Raw genomic sequence first — 16410 nt, 5'->3', positions numbered from 1 at the left:
GATATTATTCTTGAAAATAAATAAAAACATACCCCCCAAAATCTGCACAATCCAAATTCTGCACGGCATTTGCAAGCAAGCAAAACTGAGTATATTGGTGCGATTTCTCTTATCAGTATAATTTATTCTAGTTTTACCAGTCACTAATGGAGGAAAGAGCTACTGTTAACTAAAACCCTGAGGCCCCTCATCCACTAGAGATCTGATCCAGTCACCTGCCTGGTTTCTGAGATCTCAGCAGGCATTGCCCATACATTGCTAAGCATATAGTCTCATCTTGTACAGTGGTACCTGGGGTTAAGAACTTAACTCGTTCAGGAGGTCCATTCTTAACCTGAAACTCTTCTTAACCTGAAGCACCACTTTAGTTAATGGGGCCTTCTGCTGCCGCCGCGCCGCCGGAGCACAATTTCTGTTCTCATCCTGAAGCAAAGTTCTTAACCTGAGGTACTATTTCTGGGTTAGTGGAGTCTGTAACCTGAAGCGTATGTAACCTGAAGCGTATGTAACCCGAGGTACCACTGTATTGTTATGCTGCGATCTTCGAGCGAAGGAGGGGGGAAAGTGGGGTTGCTTTTAAAAAATATTTTGTATATTAAAAATGGCAGCCAAGATTCCCAGGAAGCTGATACCACATTTTTGCTGCTGTACTTCCTCACACACAGGACAGCTTATAAGTAGCTTAATCTGCTTTAACACCCAGAAACTTTCCCTCTTCATAAAAGGTTTTCACTTGCTGCCACCATTTTATTCTATTCTTGTCTTTATTCTATTTTTTGCCTTTCAGACAAAAAAAAGGTAAGAAGCATTTCCTTGTCTTTTCCGTTTTTAACATCCACATCTCACCACGGCAAATACAATACTGATCAATCCTTAGAACTGAAAGTTTACAGGCAAGCGAGCCAACGAGTCAGCTTACAGGGTTTTTACTACTATAATATGTCAAGAAAAGTCACCTCCATGCTAACTAGTAGTCAACTGGCTATGCAGAGGCATTTTGGGGCTTCTGCAAGTGAGACCAGGGGTCTTCAGCCTGGGGTGGGAGGCAGACTGTGAAAAACACAGCCACGACTGGCCTTCAGCTACAGCCTAGAGACAGGACTTGGTGGCAGGAATGGGCAATATAATGATATTTTTTCTCTTATCGGTATGAACTCCAGACCGTAATAAAGGTTTCATATTTTTTCACCCTGTAATATATAGAGAGTGCACTGCCTAGTTGGCCTTGCAGACCCAGCAGACAGGAAGCAGCGCTTTACTGCAAAGTAAAGCCTTTTCTGCAAAGTAAATGGTCATTTCCTGCCTGAAAGGCCTAAGACCCTGCCGCCTCTCAGCTGGTGTTGCAGAGTAAAGGGCTTTACTTTGCAGTAAGGTGCTGCTTCCTGTCTGCTGGGTCTGCAAGGCCGTGGCTGTTATGCAGGTTTAAGGCACACACTTAAAGAGTAGACCCAGCACATATCAAAGATCTCTAGGCTGTAGCTGAAGGCCAACTGGAGAGCCAGTGAACTAGGTCACCATGGTGCTCTTGTGGCTGTGCTTTTCACAATCTGCCCCCACCCCACCCCATACTGAAGACCCCTGATCTCACTTGCAGGAGGCCCAAAATGCAAAACAGAAATTCAGTGGCTCAGTGAGAAGTCCCCAGCAGCTACACACAGTGACTGTGGCTCCATTTGAGAAAACACTGCCTAGGCCAGGGGTGGGCAGAAGAAAGACTGCAGCCCCCCAAAATGGACCATCAGATGACTGCTAGTTGTTGGGGATACTGGATAGAGTACAGTGTTTAAGGGCGCTTCCAGGTTGTTAGTGTTTTGCAGAAGATATTCAACTGAAGACCAGAACTTTGGGTCTGCACATTTCAAGGGGACTAAAGTGCTCTACTACCCTGGCATAGCAGATCAACTTTAAAAAACTAGGACATTTTGCTCTGTGGAAAGTGACAGGGAGATGCATTGAAAAGTGTGGGATGAACAAATGATGAACAGGAATATATGTTAACGCCCTGCAAACAAGTAAGATGAATGTTAAATAAAGACAGAGAAGTCTAACCACCACATAAGCTTTGTGCAAGCAAACCAGAATGAATGCTGAAAAACAGGATGCCTGGAGGAGCCTGTAGTCTGATTCAGCATGGTGCTGGTCGCTTTCTTAAGCAACAGTGCATAATTAGGACCAGTTGTGCAGATTAGAAGTGCCATTAATATCAGGAGAGCCTAAGGATGCACTTTTGCTTTATAAATTTAAATACACATCAAGAGAGAACACGAATTGTAGTTTAACAAAATGAAAAGGTAAGATTGAGCAGAACTAGGCTGCCCATCACAGTCTAGGCCGCAGCCCCAGGACACCCTTACATCACGCAATGGAGACCTTCAAACTGGTTGGGCAGGGTACATCAGTAAGCATGGCTCCATTCATTCTGTGTTCACCCTCATAACACCCTTCTCATGTTACATAGGTCTCTATTGTTCCAAGTTGTACATACTGGAAACTGAGGCAGAGAGAGAGAGAGGCTTGACCAAGGCCATGCAATGAATCCATAGCGGAGGGGAGACTTGGGGCTTTTCAGATTCAGATTACATTAGTTTATCTTTTGAAAAAACACTAGTTACACTCCTTTCATGTTTCAAGATTCTCAAGACAAGTCTGAACGAAATAAACATACTTTTTTAAAAAAGGAACAACCAAAACAATGGAATATGGGGTTCTATGGGTTCTCCCAGCAGTCTGTGTGCCATACAAGTAAATTTGGGAGAGATGTAGTGTGCCCTACACACCTGTCTACTACCTGCATGTGACGCATACACTTCAACAGCCCCAAGCACTTGCCCCACCTGTCCTCTGAAGCACAGCAAACTTCTCTGAATTGTATTGTATAGAAATTAGCAGCAAAGTCCTATCAATTTAACATGGCACCTCTGGAAAATGAGGCAGAAGGGTCTCCTCCTGTGTTCCAGTGGGTAGATCCTTCTCCTAAAAAGGTGGAGCAGGACAGTGTCACCTTCCATGTTTCAACTGGCATGAAAGGCCCACTAGATGACGCAGCTGGGGAAAGCAGAGGGAACCACACACACACAGTGGAGAGCAAGCCCTTATGGGACACTTGGAGGGGGTGGCATTTCCAGAACTACTACGGAGGACCCAGTTGGCTAACAACTGACAGGGCTACGTAACTGGACAATGTTCACGAAATAAAATGCCAGGGAGCCAATCAGGAACAATTGACAGGATTCCATGACAGACTAGAATTCCACAAAGCCAAGTGTTGAGGAACCATCAAAACCAAGGGGTAGAGTGTGGCCCTGTGCCAGCTGGCAGGCAGAATTTACAACATCAACCCCCTCCCCAGTCAAACAAAATTTTGCATAAATGATGTCCTGGGGCAACAGACCTGCAAAGAAGGCCTGGTGGGGATATGACATAAATGACAGGGATAAGCTACGAGGATGCACCATGGGAAATGAGGACTCCAAGCCAGAACGAGAATGAATAGGACTAGGCTAGGTAGAGTGCATTGCAGGGCAAGGAATGAGGGGCTTCTGCTCTGGGTAGCACAGGTCCAAGAGGAGCTGAAGGTAGCCTGGTGTCGTCCGGCGGGGCTTATGGGTCCACTTGGAGGAAGAAGGGCAGCCAGTGGTCCTCAAACCTGCAGGGCCTGTGGAGAGTGGAGGCACTGTTGCCAAAGAACCACCCATATTCAGTTGAGCAAGGGAAGGAACCAAAAACAGCATCTCATTTCTGCAGCTGCTGGGGTGCTACTGAAAGCTCACCTCACTAACTCACACAAAGTCACTCCTTAGCTCCCCAGAACGTTGCCACCAACATGTCATGTCAATGAAGGTTCAAAAGGTTCATCAAGCTGCCCATGGCCTGCAACTCCTGGAGTTTGGCCAGAATCCCGCCTTTGCCTGAGGATGGCAAAAACCAGGGCTCAAAAGATGGTATTTAACATCAGTGGGGAAGCACCAGGTGGACCCAAGTCTGCTCCTGGTCTCCAGCCTGCTCCAATGCAGCCTGCTGCTCTGTCCTAGACCTCAACTGTGCTTCTTCTCTACCCTGCCCCAAAGATTTGGGAGTTGTTTCTCCATCCAAGAGACCACAGACCGACAGGCGATGTTACCTGTCTTTTTCCAGGCATCTTGGTACCTTCTGTGTCTTGCCTTTCAAAAAGAACTGTTATGGCATGAGTGAACAGTCAGATATATTTGAGCATCCTTACCCTCGTTCTATCCTCGATCTCATAGATGTGAAGCTGCATGGGAACGTTAAAACTATGCAGGATGTTTCCACCAAACACCAAGGAATCTACTGGAGTATAGACAGCATGTATCCACCCTAGAAAGGTGGGGAGAAAATGAAAGACATTGGGAAAAGAACACCCCCCCCTGGGAAAAACCATCTGAGAGTGGCGAAGTAAAAAACACTGAAAGGTGAATGGGGCGAAGGATTTAAGGGGAGAGAACAAAATGGGGGGTTTGCGTGATAAACATGTCAGCATGCAGATTCTTTCCTAAAGCTGCATACAACACACAAGAGCACACTAGGATCTTCATGTGCTCAGTCAGAGACTAGGCAGCTGTTGCGTGGTAAGCCCTCCACCCCCCAGGTAAGTATAATAAATGCTGTCTTAAGTAGTGTGTAGTTTCAGTGACCACAGAATGTGCTAAAATTCCCCCAGTCATGGTGTTTTCACTATAAAAACTGAGGGGCCTGTAATACTGTTGTCTATATTCCCAAGGCTTGAACAAAGAACCTCAAAGCTGGAGGCTGTGACTTCACCTTGTAGGCTACCTAGGGACAGGTGTGTACAGGACCCAGGACCCAAAACCCCCAGACTTCAAGCACAGAAGAGGAGTGTGCAACATTATTGCCTACATTTAGCAGGCAGCATGAAGCCTTGGGGTTAGCCAGAGCTGGGATGCCTATCGGAAGCTTGGCCCTCTGGCCTTACTATGTGAACAGAGCACTACTACCTGCCGGCTTTAGCTCAAAGGCCAGCTCAACACCTTCCCTCCCCAAACTGAGCAGCCAGAGGCCTCAGGAACACTGGATTAGAGGCTCACAGGTCTGGAGGATGCATGTAGCACAATCAGGAGGCTGAAACAAACCACACTATTTCAGACTACAAGGAAGGCACACATTGTTTTTCAATACTTCGCTGCTTCTAAGAACTCCCTGGAAACAGAAAAAACAGTTCTGCATGCAAGGGGCCAGGCAAGCAGCTTTCTCCCAGGCTTGCTACTTTTCTGCTTGCAGAAAGCAACAACCTGCTGTAGACCCAGCAACGGTTCAGGTCTGGATCAAGTGATGGCCTTCCATGAATATGTTCTAGTCCCAAAAACATGCAAGGAGAAGGACATGGCTTTGAAAAACAGTTGCATTACCTGAAGGAATGAAGAAGGTGTGCCCTTGTTTCAGTTCAATTCTTTGGCATAGCTCCACCCTGTCCCCCAAAAAGATATCACTTTGCTTCCCTGAGAGAACCCATTCCTCATAGAGTTCTAGGTTCTGCAAAGTTGGAGGGATCAGCCAGAAGATCTAGGGGAAAAAATGAAAAACTAGAAGCAGGGGAATCTCTTCTCATACCCTAATTTCCTCAAGGTTTCTCATCATTATCCAAGGAGGTGCAGAATAAACGTTTTTCACACTTGAATGTTTCCTGCTTAAAGGTTTCCCCCAAAAAGACCCTTGCAAAAGGGCTGTGCCTTGATCAGAAGGGCTTCCAGAAATTTCTCTTGGAAATTCTTTTCGGCTTTCCCTTATGGTAATTCTTGGCTAGTTGTATCATGATCCCAGAGTCCTGCCATGACCAGTCAGTGTGCCTACGTCTTGCTGTTGTTGAATGCAATACAACTTTTAGTTTCACTGCTGTATCACTGATATTTCCCCCAATGTATTTTACTGATTGTAAACCACTTTGTGAGATAAGCAACTGGAAAAGCAGTACAGAAGTCTTTTTTAAAATAATAATAATAAGCCAATTGGTCTCATGCCAATATTTAGCCCTAGATGGAGTTTATCATCTGATTTGGGCGGCATTTTGTCTTGGCATGCCAGTGGCTCTACCAGCTTCACAATATTCACACCTTTTATGCCTGCTCTAGCCAACAGGTATGCCTGTTTCATGCTGCATACTTGAACCTTTCCCCACACTGCTCTATTGTGTAGCTAGGTACTTTCTTCACCACTTTTTGTGGGCCTTTTGGTTTTATTGGCATCCGTCTGTCTCAAGAGACAGGGGGGAAACTGAGGTTTACGATCACCCAGTGTGTTCCAGATCTACTAGGGGCTTGTGTTGTCCAGTTAATGGTGGAACACAAAAAAATACTGTATGTTCAATGGAGCCTGATATGGCTAAATACGTCTAAACCAGCCTTGCAGAGCTCCTGATGCCAAATCTGCACCCAAGTAATGTACGAGTTTTAGGCAAGCAATTCCCAAGAATTGAAATCAAGTTGAGCGCAACAAGCCAACCGCATTTCTGCTCTGCGGAAGAGATGCTCAACTTCTTCAGTTTTTGACTGAGCGGGATGGAAGGCCAGAGCACACTTAAACTGCAGCCCGTAAGTCATTACAACCCCAACAGTGGTAAGAAATGGGGCAGAAAAACTGAGTGGCACTTGGCCTCTGAGACCTTGTGATTTGATCTCAAGAAAGGGACCTGCAATTCTAGTTGCAGAACAACCAGCATATATAAACATTTAGTTGAATCCTAATAAAGGTAAAGGGACCCCTGACCATTAGGTCCAGTCGTGACCGACTCTGGGGTTGCTGCGCTCATCTTGCTTTACTGGCCGAGGGAGCCGGCGTACAGCTTCGGGGTCATGTGGCCAGCAGTACTAAGCCGCTTCTGGCAAACCAGAGCAGGGCACGGAAACACCGTTCACCTTCCCGCCGGAGTGGTACCTATTTATCTACTAGCACTTTGACGTGCTTTCGAACTGCTAGGTTGGTAGGAACTGGGATTGAGCAATGGGAGCTCATCCCATCGCGGGGATTCAAACCGCCGACCTTCTGATCAGCAAGCCCTAGGCTCTGTGGTTTAACCCACAGCACCACCCGCGTCCGTGTGTGTGAAAATAAATCACCTGTCTGAGAGTTGAGAACAGAGAGAGATCCTATTGGAACTAGGTTAACAGAATATATATTTCTCAGTTTCTGAAGCCAAGCACATTCTCTTTCACCAGATATATGAGAAATGGTGATAGTTGGTTATTATTTGTTGGTCTTTTGCTTTAATAATGAGTTGTTGGTGTAAAATTATTTATTTTATTGTCATGAGCTGTTTTTTATAGGTCCCCACAGCCACCCAGGAAAAATTAAGAAGCTGGGAACAAGTGTAATAAATAAACAAATAAGTACATTACAATGCTCCATTTTTGTTTCACAAACCACAGCAAGATGTTCTTCCTATCTTAGCATTTTCTACTGACCAAAATCTGAGCATAAGCAATTACAAGGATCTGAAAAAGAGCATAAAATCAGAGGCTACTGGGCTGCAAATAAGGGCTCTTCCCCCCTTCCCCTTCCCCTCCTCTAAAGGTGTCACATCCACTTACCTTCCCTCCACGGAAGACATGATACCAAACTGAAGTGCCCCCAAAATCAATGTGAAAATCTGTGAAGCATCCTTTCACACTCATCAGACAGTACCTGCAAAGCACATAAACATTTTAAAAAATCCAACCAACCATAGGAAACAAAAGCAATTTCCCACAAATTAATGTTTAGCAGTAACTGCATAAACGTTAAGGGTCTCACAAGAATACATTCCATTAATCCTCTGAATGGGTTTTAAAACAACTGGATTCTGGAAGAAAAACCCGTCTAGGCAGTTCTGGGTTTCTTAGTGGAATATCTGTTGGGGGGGGAGACACACAGCCCTCCCCCCAAAGCGGAGCAATGAAACTGGCTATCTACGTGCACAGCCCTTGGCTCTGTGTTCCAATGTGATTCTTAGCTCTGGGTGGGCAGGAAGAGCTTCTCTTCCAGCTCTTTTCAAATGCGGTTCAATAACAAAGTTTGAAACAGTTCTGCTTGAACCTAAACCAAGGTGGATGCTTACTCACGACCAGCGTTGCTTTCGCAAGGGATGGCAAAGACAAGAGTATCAATAGAAAAATGAGCTGTGCTTAGCTGCTCCTGTTTTTTATTATCTTCTAAGATTCTGGTCATGAGAGAACGTGAGAAAGGATCCACAGATGGAATTTGCAAAGTACTAAATCCATTCGTTCCCCAAGTCACCTTTGTGAGAGTTTGGGAGCAGTTTTACAGCAGGGCGGCTGCAGAGGCACAGAGCGTCCCCCCCCCCCGCCAACGGCTCCACTGGATTCTCCAGCCTCCATCCATATCTAATGGCTGAATTACTGCCTCCATTCTTAGGTTTACAAGAGGCACCTTCGCAAAGGCAGGAAATGCACGCCACTTAACCCACTAACCTCTTTTCCTTGTTCCGGTTGCTGGTTCAGGGTTTGTATCCCAGCCTCGTCCTTTTTACATACAGTTATTTCCCCAACCTTCTGCACCAGACTGAGGATGCAGCGCCAAAAAGCAAATCCCCTCTCCAGTCCCCCTCATTCCCCCCCCCCCAAGCCTCCAACAAGCAGTGCTTTCCTCCCCCTTTCGTCACATTTCAGGTGCAAGATCTCCACAGTATGCAAGCAGCATGCAAAAGTCCCTCTAGACGGTAGGCTGGAAAGAGGCTTAACCATGTGCCTCAGGAAGGCTGGCAAATCAGAAAGTCTTGGGATATGGAAGAACCTGCTGCCTAGCAACCCCATCCAGTGCCGGGAGTTGACACGCAATGCTGCCATGAAGACAGTAAATTTGCAGAATTCGGGAAAAGGGAGGGGGACACACACCAACCCTCCTTGCACCCCTGCCTTGCAATTAAAATGCTTTCCTTGTACAATTACAAGCCTCATTTGTTTCCCCACTCCAGAATTTCAACTGCACTTTGAAGGCAAGACGGAGATTAATTTTCCTGCTTCATCCAGGGGATATTTTAGACACTTAAATCTTTCCTCCTTGGTGGGGGAAAGAGGGGGAATAAATATTACAGAATCCCAAAGAAGCTGTTAAGACTCTCAGGCGACAATCCAACACAGAGCTGGACATGCTGAAGCTCAAAATCGGCAGGCTGAAACAGGCATAACTAGGTTGGACTGTGACCTCCACATACCACTTTTAAAAATTTGAGTCCTTTATTCCTCCACATTTTCTAGATAAACTGTCCTTCTCTATCCCCACTTTATTATTTTACATGCCCAGCTGAAATGAAAACCATACTATTCTTTCTTTTGATGTCCATCTACAAGAAAAAGAATGTGTAAACTAACTTTTAACAAAATCAATCACAAGGGACGACTCTTTTAGTTTCCAAATGATTTAAAAGTTACAAACAAGCAACAACCCCAAATTCAAAGCTGTATTATTTTCAATCATCTTAAGGACAAAATTGAAAATGATAAATGAATAAGCAATCCACATACATTTGTTAACGTAGCCTACAATTCTAACAGCCAAACCTTTTTTAGTGTTGTGGCCAGGTGTGTCCGCCAGAAAAGTCCTAGTTCAAATCTTCCATGAACCCTCCAGAGCCGCGATTCTGTATAAACTTATCAGGGAGTAAGTCCCACTGAACGTGCTGCATGGAGCTTAATTCTGAATCGACACCATTAGGATTGCTCTAGAAATGCTATGAGAGTATTAATCCAAGCCTACCTTACAAGGCTATTCTGAGGATTGAGAATGTGAAGCACTGTGAGCACTCAGAAACTACTGTACTTCTCTAAACCCAGACAGGCAGAGAGATCTTTCGAAACCGCACTTGCCACTAGACAGCCTTTAACTTAAATGGCCAGAAACTGAATCTGGGGTCTTCTATGTGAAAAGCATGTGCTATACCATTAACCCACAGACCTTTTGGTTTGTTAGCCTGTTTGTGTGGACTGCAACTCGACCATTTCAGTCTGAATGGAATCCTCACAACATTTGAAACTGAAGCAGCGCCAACGGAAGGAGATACCCAGATTTCCTTGTTCTGCAACAAGGGAATTTCTTGAGCGTTCCCCTAGCCTCATCCCAAAGTTGAACATCCAGTCTCAAGAATGGCAAATTTCCCCTCACACAGATGGATTTATAAAATATATTTAAAGGGCCTTCAGAAGCCCTTCATTCTCCCTCAGCAACAGAGAGCAAATAAACTACTCTGTCCTGAAATTTCCATTATTAATCTGACGCTCCTCTGTTTGCTATCAGCGGCTGATGAAAGGGTTAGGGATCTGAAAAAGCTCTCATCCGCCATGCAGTCTCTGGCGAAATGCCTTTGCGTTGACCTCTACCGCTTCCTCCCAACATAACGCTGCAGTCACATGCTCCACTCACAGCAGCTTCTGCGGAGGCTAATCTGACATCCCACTCCAGCCTTGGCAAGCAGGTTTCTCATCACAAAACGGACTTGCCTTTGCTCTGGGAGAAGGAGGCTCAACTTCTCAAAGGGGCTTTTCTCTGCCGCATGAAAATGCTTGAGAGTCCATTTTGGAAAAAAGGAAACTTCCTCAGTCCAACCCACATACATCTAGGTGAAGCTCTCCCACTGCCTGCAATAGGCTGAGAGCAACGCGCTTAAAATAATGCAGAGCCCCAAGCACTTAAGAAGACATGGGGAGTTGGGGGGGGGGAGAGGATAGGCAGAATCATGGGGCTTCCAGCTCCTTGAACTGCAAACTCTTGCAAAAAAAAAAATGCTTTTTAAAAAAAAAATTGCAGCCCCAGTAAAAATGCAAGATTTAAATTCCACTGCCCATCCCTTGATAATTTCATTAAATTTCAACAGCCATGTTGCATTTTCTGATGCCTCATTTTCTCCCTAGAAAGTTCAGTTTGTGACTTTGCTGTGGACTAGAAAGATGCTCAGCCACTGAGCTGTTGCATTTTGTAATTTCTTTTTTGTTAGGTCAATAAAAATTTGGAAGGTGGTGAACAGTAAGATACAGGGAGGGGTGGGCGTGGGGTTTACTGGGGAATTTTCTGTGCTGCTACTTAGCTGAGGCTGAACTGGAGAGGATTCAGGCAGCATTTGTGTCAACCGCTTTAATTGCACCCAAATTAGAAACAATTGCTGTGTCACTTTGCATACACTCCATTATAGCACCAAAAAGGCCATCTCTAAGTGTCAGGGAACTGCCATCGCAGCCAGGAGTGGAGGAAGGGCTCCCAAGCGATGCCGGAGAAGGTCCCAGCAGGAAAGGAGGGGACTCAGTGACCGGGGAAGGAAATCAGTGTTACACCAGGGAGAAAGGCGGGCAGAGGCAGGCTTCGGAGAGTTGGCTCCAGGACTCTTCACCAGAGACTAGCGAGGAGAGTACAGGTCCTCCACTGCCCACACCCACCCTGCGCAGAAGACTTCCACGCAGGGAGGCTAGGCGGAGACTATCCGTCAAGGAACTTTTATGTTGGAAGAAGTTCAGGAAACGCCCACTGACGGATTCTGCCAGTGACTGAGACAGACGCGGAATCAGGACTGTCCAGCCAGGGGAAGGTTTATCCAGGCAACCTCGCCGAGAGTGGCGGCAACTTACGCACGAGCAACCCCCAATTCCCATTACAGCAAGCTTTGTGGGTGTTATTTTCTTCCTGCGTTGTCCCCATAAATGTGTGGGCAGAGATTTCCTTGTCTGATGCTCTTCTAAAAATTGCCTTTATACATTTTTTAAAAAAAAATCTCCCTGAGAGATGCTATGTACATTTCCTTCGACCATACTGAAGTCTCACTGTGACATGATGAATGTATGCCACAGATTTGTATAACTGCACAAGAAACGGAAACCCACAATGCTGTGGAAAATGGGGCACAGAATCGCCACAGGAAATGGGTAGGCACAGCAGAAGAAAAGGCACAGACAACTGCCTTGGACCACACAAACTGGCAACATATGGGATAACAAGAAATTTCTGTTATACACCCAGCTATTGTATGTAGTCATACCTTGGGTTGAAGTAGCTTCAGGTTGAGCGCTTTCGGGTTGTGCTCAGCGGCGACCCGGAAGTAATGGAGAATGTTACTTCCAGGTTTCGCAGCTCGCGTACGAACAGATGCTCAAAATGACGTCACGCGCATGCGCAGAAGTGGCGAATTATGTGCGCGGGTTGCATTCACTTCAGGATGCGAACGGGGTTCCGGAATGGATCCCATTCGCATCCAGAGGTACCACTGTACAATGTTTTAAAATGGTGAAATGTGTCCCTCTTCTGAATTGTGTAAGAACAGATTTCTGTGGTACCATTCCAATTCCCAGGTGTTTCCAGAAGAAATGTTCCTGGCCCACTGTGGCCAAAATCAACCTCATCAGCAAATAATTCCGGACAAGTTCCCAGAAATGCACCAATTCACAGGTAAAATGTAACAACATGTGCAGAAAAATAGGAAAGATAGCGGACACAGATGTGTAAGGGAGCAAAAAGGGAAAAGCGAGGGGGAAGAAACAGAACCATCATGGGCAAAACCAACACAGAGGGATGAATTGATCAACACCAACTGACAAAGAAAACTCCCCAGCAGGTACATGCAGCGGAAAGGGGTGTCTCACATGAGGGACAGAGAGATGCAGAAGGAAAACTGGGCCTGCTACAAGAGAAGTAAAAGCCACACATGTTCAGCCAAACTCCCAGAGAAAGCATGTGCACAAGCGAACAAGCCAATGGACAAACAAACACAATCATTACCCTCCGATCAGTTCCTCGCCTCCGGCTGGAGTTTTAGCCCAGCCTCTGGCCTCTGGCCTTACAAGGCCACCCCCACCTCTGAGATCAGACTATAAAACCACTCCCAATTCCTAGCAGATGGCTCCCTGGTCTCCGTGGGATTTCTTTTTTCCTTTTTCCTTTTCTTCAGGCCAATGAGGAAAGTGTAACTCCTTCCTTCCTTCCTTCTAAGAGAGCGCGTCAGGGGGGTTGGAAAAACACAAGTCTAAAATCCAGCATCATAAAACTATAGCAAAACTGCAGAGAGAGGATTTGAGGTTTTGGTTTTTCCCCATAATTAAACATACGTTTGTAGCTGCTCTCTTGACACTAGTATGAGGCACGGAGTATTTATGAGGCGAGAGACGTGATAGGTTCATTTATTAATTGCTTGTGAGGGGCTCGGTTATGGGGGCCCTTACACACACAATGTTTTGCTTCAGGTCTGGGATTCTTCACATGGTTTCTCTGTGCTTATCCTCATGTTCACACGCATTTGAAATGCCAGTGGTCTCCCCTCCGCGAGCATTTAAAAGACACAAATAATCCCACAGGACAGTCAAGAAATTTTGCAGAAGCACTGCCACGTATTATTAGGGTCATTTTTTAATCTTACAAACAAAAACTGGAGGAAATTATTACTTTCACTGACCCTCACAAACAGAACTGAAACACCAAATTGTTGTTAATCATTAACTACCCTTTGAATTGGAACTTTTCAAGCTAATCAATAACAATAAATTGGGGGGGGGGGGGGAATCACACCACAAAATAGGTATGCTGATAAATAAAACGCGCCTTGTAACATAAAATGTGTTAAACCCAATACATAACATCTGCCATAGCTAGTTCACCTACACATATAAAGTCAGTACAGTCACACCTCGGGTTACAGACGCCTCAGGTTGCGCATTTTTTGGGTTGTGAACCGCGTCAAACCCGGAACAGGTTACTTCCAGGTTTTGGCGCTCTGCACATGCGCAGAAGCACTGAATTGTGACCCGCACATGCGGCGCTGCGGGTTGCAAACGCTGCGGGTTGCAAACGTGCCTCCCACATGGATCACGTTCGCAACCTGAGTGTCCACTGTATCAGATGGGCGCAACACTGTTATTCAAATAGGAGAATGCTCCAGAACAACATATTATGAGCTGTAGCAGTAATTGGGGACATGGGTGGCGCTGTGGGTTAAACCACAAAGCCTAGGGCTTGCTGATCAGAAGGTCGGCGGTTCGAATCCCCGCAACGGGGTGAGCTCCCGTTGCTCAGTCCCTGCTCCTGCCAAGGTAGCAGTTTGAAAGCACGTCAAAGTGCAAGTAGATAAATAGGTACCGCTCCGGCAGGAAGGTAAACGGCGTTTCCGTGCGCTGCTCTGGTTCGCCAGAAGCAGCTTAGTCATGCTGGCCACATGACCCGGAAGCTGGCTCCCTCGGCCAGTAAAGCGAGATGAGCGCAGCAACCCCAGAGTCGGTCACGACTGGACCTAATAGTCAGGGGTCCCTTTACCTTTAGCAGTAATTACCACTTACAGAATTGTGTCTCCAACAACAAAATATCTAGAGGGGGAAATCATTAACCCCAGAGTGCCGTGTTGAAAGACAGTTGAATTCAAATTCCTATTTTGCGACTTTATTACATCAGAACAGACTAAAATGGCACCTGCCGCTCGAGCAGGACTGTTGGATCAGCGTGTGGTGATTTAAGGAGAGCCTTACAAAGTTCACACAGAAATAAAACAATGTTTGGTTTAACTTGCCTGTGGAAACAACTCAGAGGTTATTAAGAAGGAAAATGATAACAACAAGAAGACTGGAAGATGGGATTTGTGAACATCAAAAGCAGCAGAAATATGAGATGATTGGACCCTCACTGAGCTCGAAACATGGGAACCCCCAACAAAATTTAAAATTTGGCAAAATATTCAGACTATATAATATGTATTGGTATAATTTGGAATAATTAATGTGATATGATTGGATTGTTAAATGGAAAACATAATAAAAATTATTTTAAAAAAATAAAAATTCCTATTTTGCAGAGATGTTAACTGTATTTTTTTTAGCACCCTGAAGATCTTGGAGGGTCACTTCACACATGACCTGATTGCTACAGGAAATTCCTTCTGATTTCTCACCCCTGCTTTTTGCTGCACCACGCCAGACAGCAACAGTAACACACAGCTTCTCGCTGCGCATGCATTCAGGCTTGCCCTGAATGACTGTCTACGCAGTAAGATTTGTGCTAATTCCTACATGGACATGGTTTTCATACAAGGACAGTAGACAGGGTCTTCGTCCAACCTACCTGGCATGGTAAGGGTAGAAAAAGGGGCATATTTATGTCGGAACAGGTGCCAAGAGCAACATACGCTGATACTTCAGGACAGGGCAAGAAAGCTGAACAAGTGAACTGACACCACAGCACTGCGCTGACTCCAATCTCAAGGAGGGAAGGGTAACATTTTCAATACTAGTGTTCCGTATTAGGCACTGGCAAGTTCTAGCCCATCATTCCAGGGGGAGCCCATTGCCATTATCTAAACTGCCAACCTAGTGTAGGGGCTGCAGTGTTGAAATTGGACGTTGAGACTCGGGTTCAAATCCCCTTTCAGCTGTGGAAGCTCACTGGTTAGCCTTGGGCCATTCTGTGCTCTCACCCTAACCTAGCTCACAAGGTCATTGTGAAATTAAAAGCAGGGGTGAATCACCCTTAATCTCTCTTCAGGGAAACAGTATGATAAAATGACAATCCAAAACTATCAATCCAAAAAGCTAGGCACACACACACACACACACACACACCCTGCCACTAGTCTGCAGGGAAGGGAAACAAAAAATGGTGGTTTTGCCTCAACTGACACAATGAACTGTGAGGCAGCAACAAACTGCCAGGAGCAAAACTGTGGATTTTGGCAACCATCAGGTGAGGGGAGTGGCCTTTGTTTCTGAACTATCCTGTAGTTCAGAGAAAAAACATGGCAGCATAAATATGATTTAGGGTGGCCAGTTCCACAGTGCAGGATTTAAGGGATGCATAAGTCAATTGATTGAGTTTACTTATATGACGCTTTTCCACAATTAGCTATGCCTGAAGTGTCTTACAGCAAACATTCAAAATATCAAACACAGAGTGTTGGAAATATAAATATACGACATACATGTTGGTAAATTCAAAAATGGCAAAAACCAACCATTCAATAAATTCAATTACTACAAAAAAAAATATCCACCTAAGCTTAAGTACAGAAATACAAAGCAAAGCAAGAGTTAACCGACAATAACGTTTCTGGTACAGTGGTACCTCGGGTTACAGACACTTCAAGTTACATACTCCGCTAAGCCAGAAATATTGCCTCAGGTTAAGAACTTTGCTTCAGGATGAGAACAGAAATCCTGCTCTAGCGGTGCGGCATCAGCAGGAGGCCCCATTAGCTAAAGTGGTGCTTCAGGTTAAGAACAGTTTCAGGTTAAGAACGGACTTGGGGAAGGAATTAAGTTCTTAACCCGAGGTACCACTGTACTGGTCTTCCTGCCTCTGCTGCAAAGGACAAGCCCATCTTGCTCAAAGCATATCCTCTCTTCCCCCCTCTTGCCTTTGTTCGGAGAGAAAAAAGAGGTGGGAAGTGGATGGGATGGGGGGGTGGTCCCTAGTGAACAACAGCTAACA

General features: G+C 45.5%; 1 protein-coding gene across 5 annotated transcripts in view; it reads right to left on the bottom strand.

Moving 5' to 3' along the window:
• KDM2B (lysine demethylase 2B) overlaps positions 1–16410 on the bottom strand; it is an 87457-nt gene that overhangs the window by 43781 nt on the left and 27266 nt on the right. For 3 of the 5 annotated variants that reach the window (XM_053370203.1, XM_053370204.1, XM_053370205.1), the window contains 3 exons: positions 7560–7653; positions 5385–5538; positions 4220–4335 (listed from right to left, as the gene is read on the bottom strand). In XM_053370203.1, the coding sequence (XP_053226178.1) occupies positions 4220–4335; positions 5385–5538; positions 7560–7653 (364 nt within the window). Of the gene's footprint in view, positions 1–4219; positions 4336–5384; positions 5539–7559; positions 7654–8438; positions 8559–12726; positions 12808–16410 lie in introns of those variants that run through there. The other 2 variants (XM_053370207.1, XM_053370206.1) reach the window with 2 other exon arrangements.

The sequence above is a fragment of the Podarcis raffonei genome, chromosome 16, assembly GCF_027172205.1.
Source record: "Podarcis raffonei isolate rPodRaf1 chromosome 16, rPodRaf1.pri, whole genome shotgun sequence".
Classification (NCBI taxonomy): Eukaryota; Metazoa; Chordata; class Lepidosauria; order Squamata; family Lacertidae; genus Podarcis; species Podarcis raffonei.
This window is presented reverse-complemented; position numbering and strand designations above follow the sequence as displayed.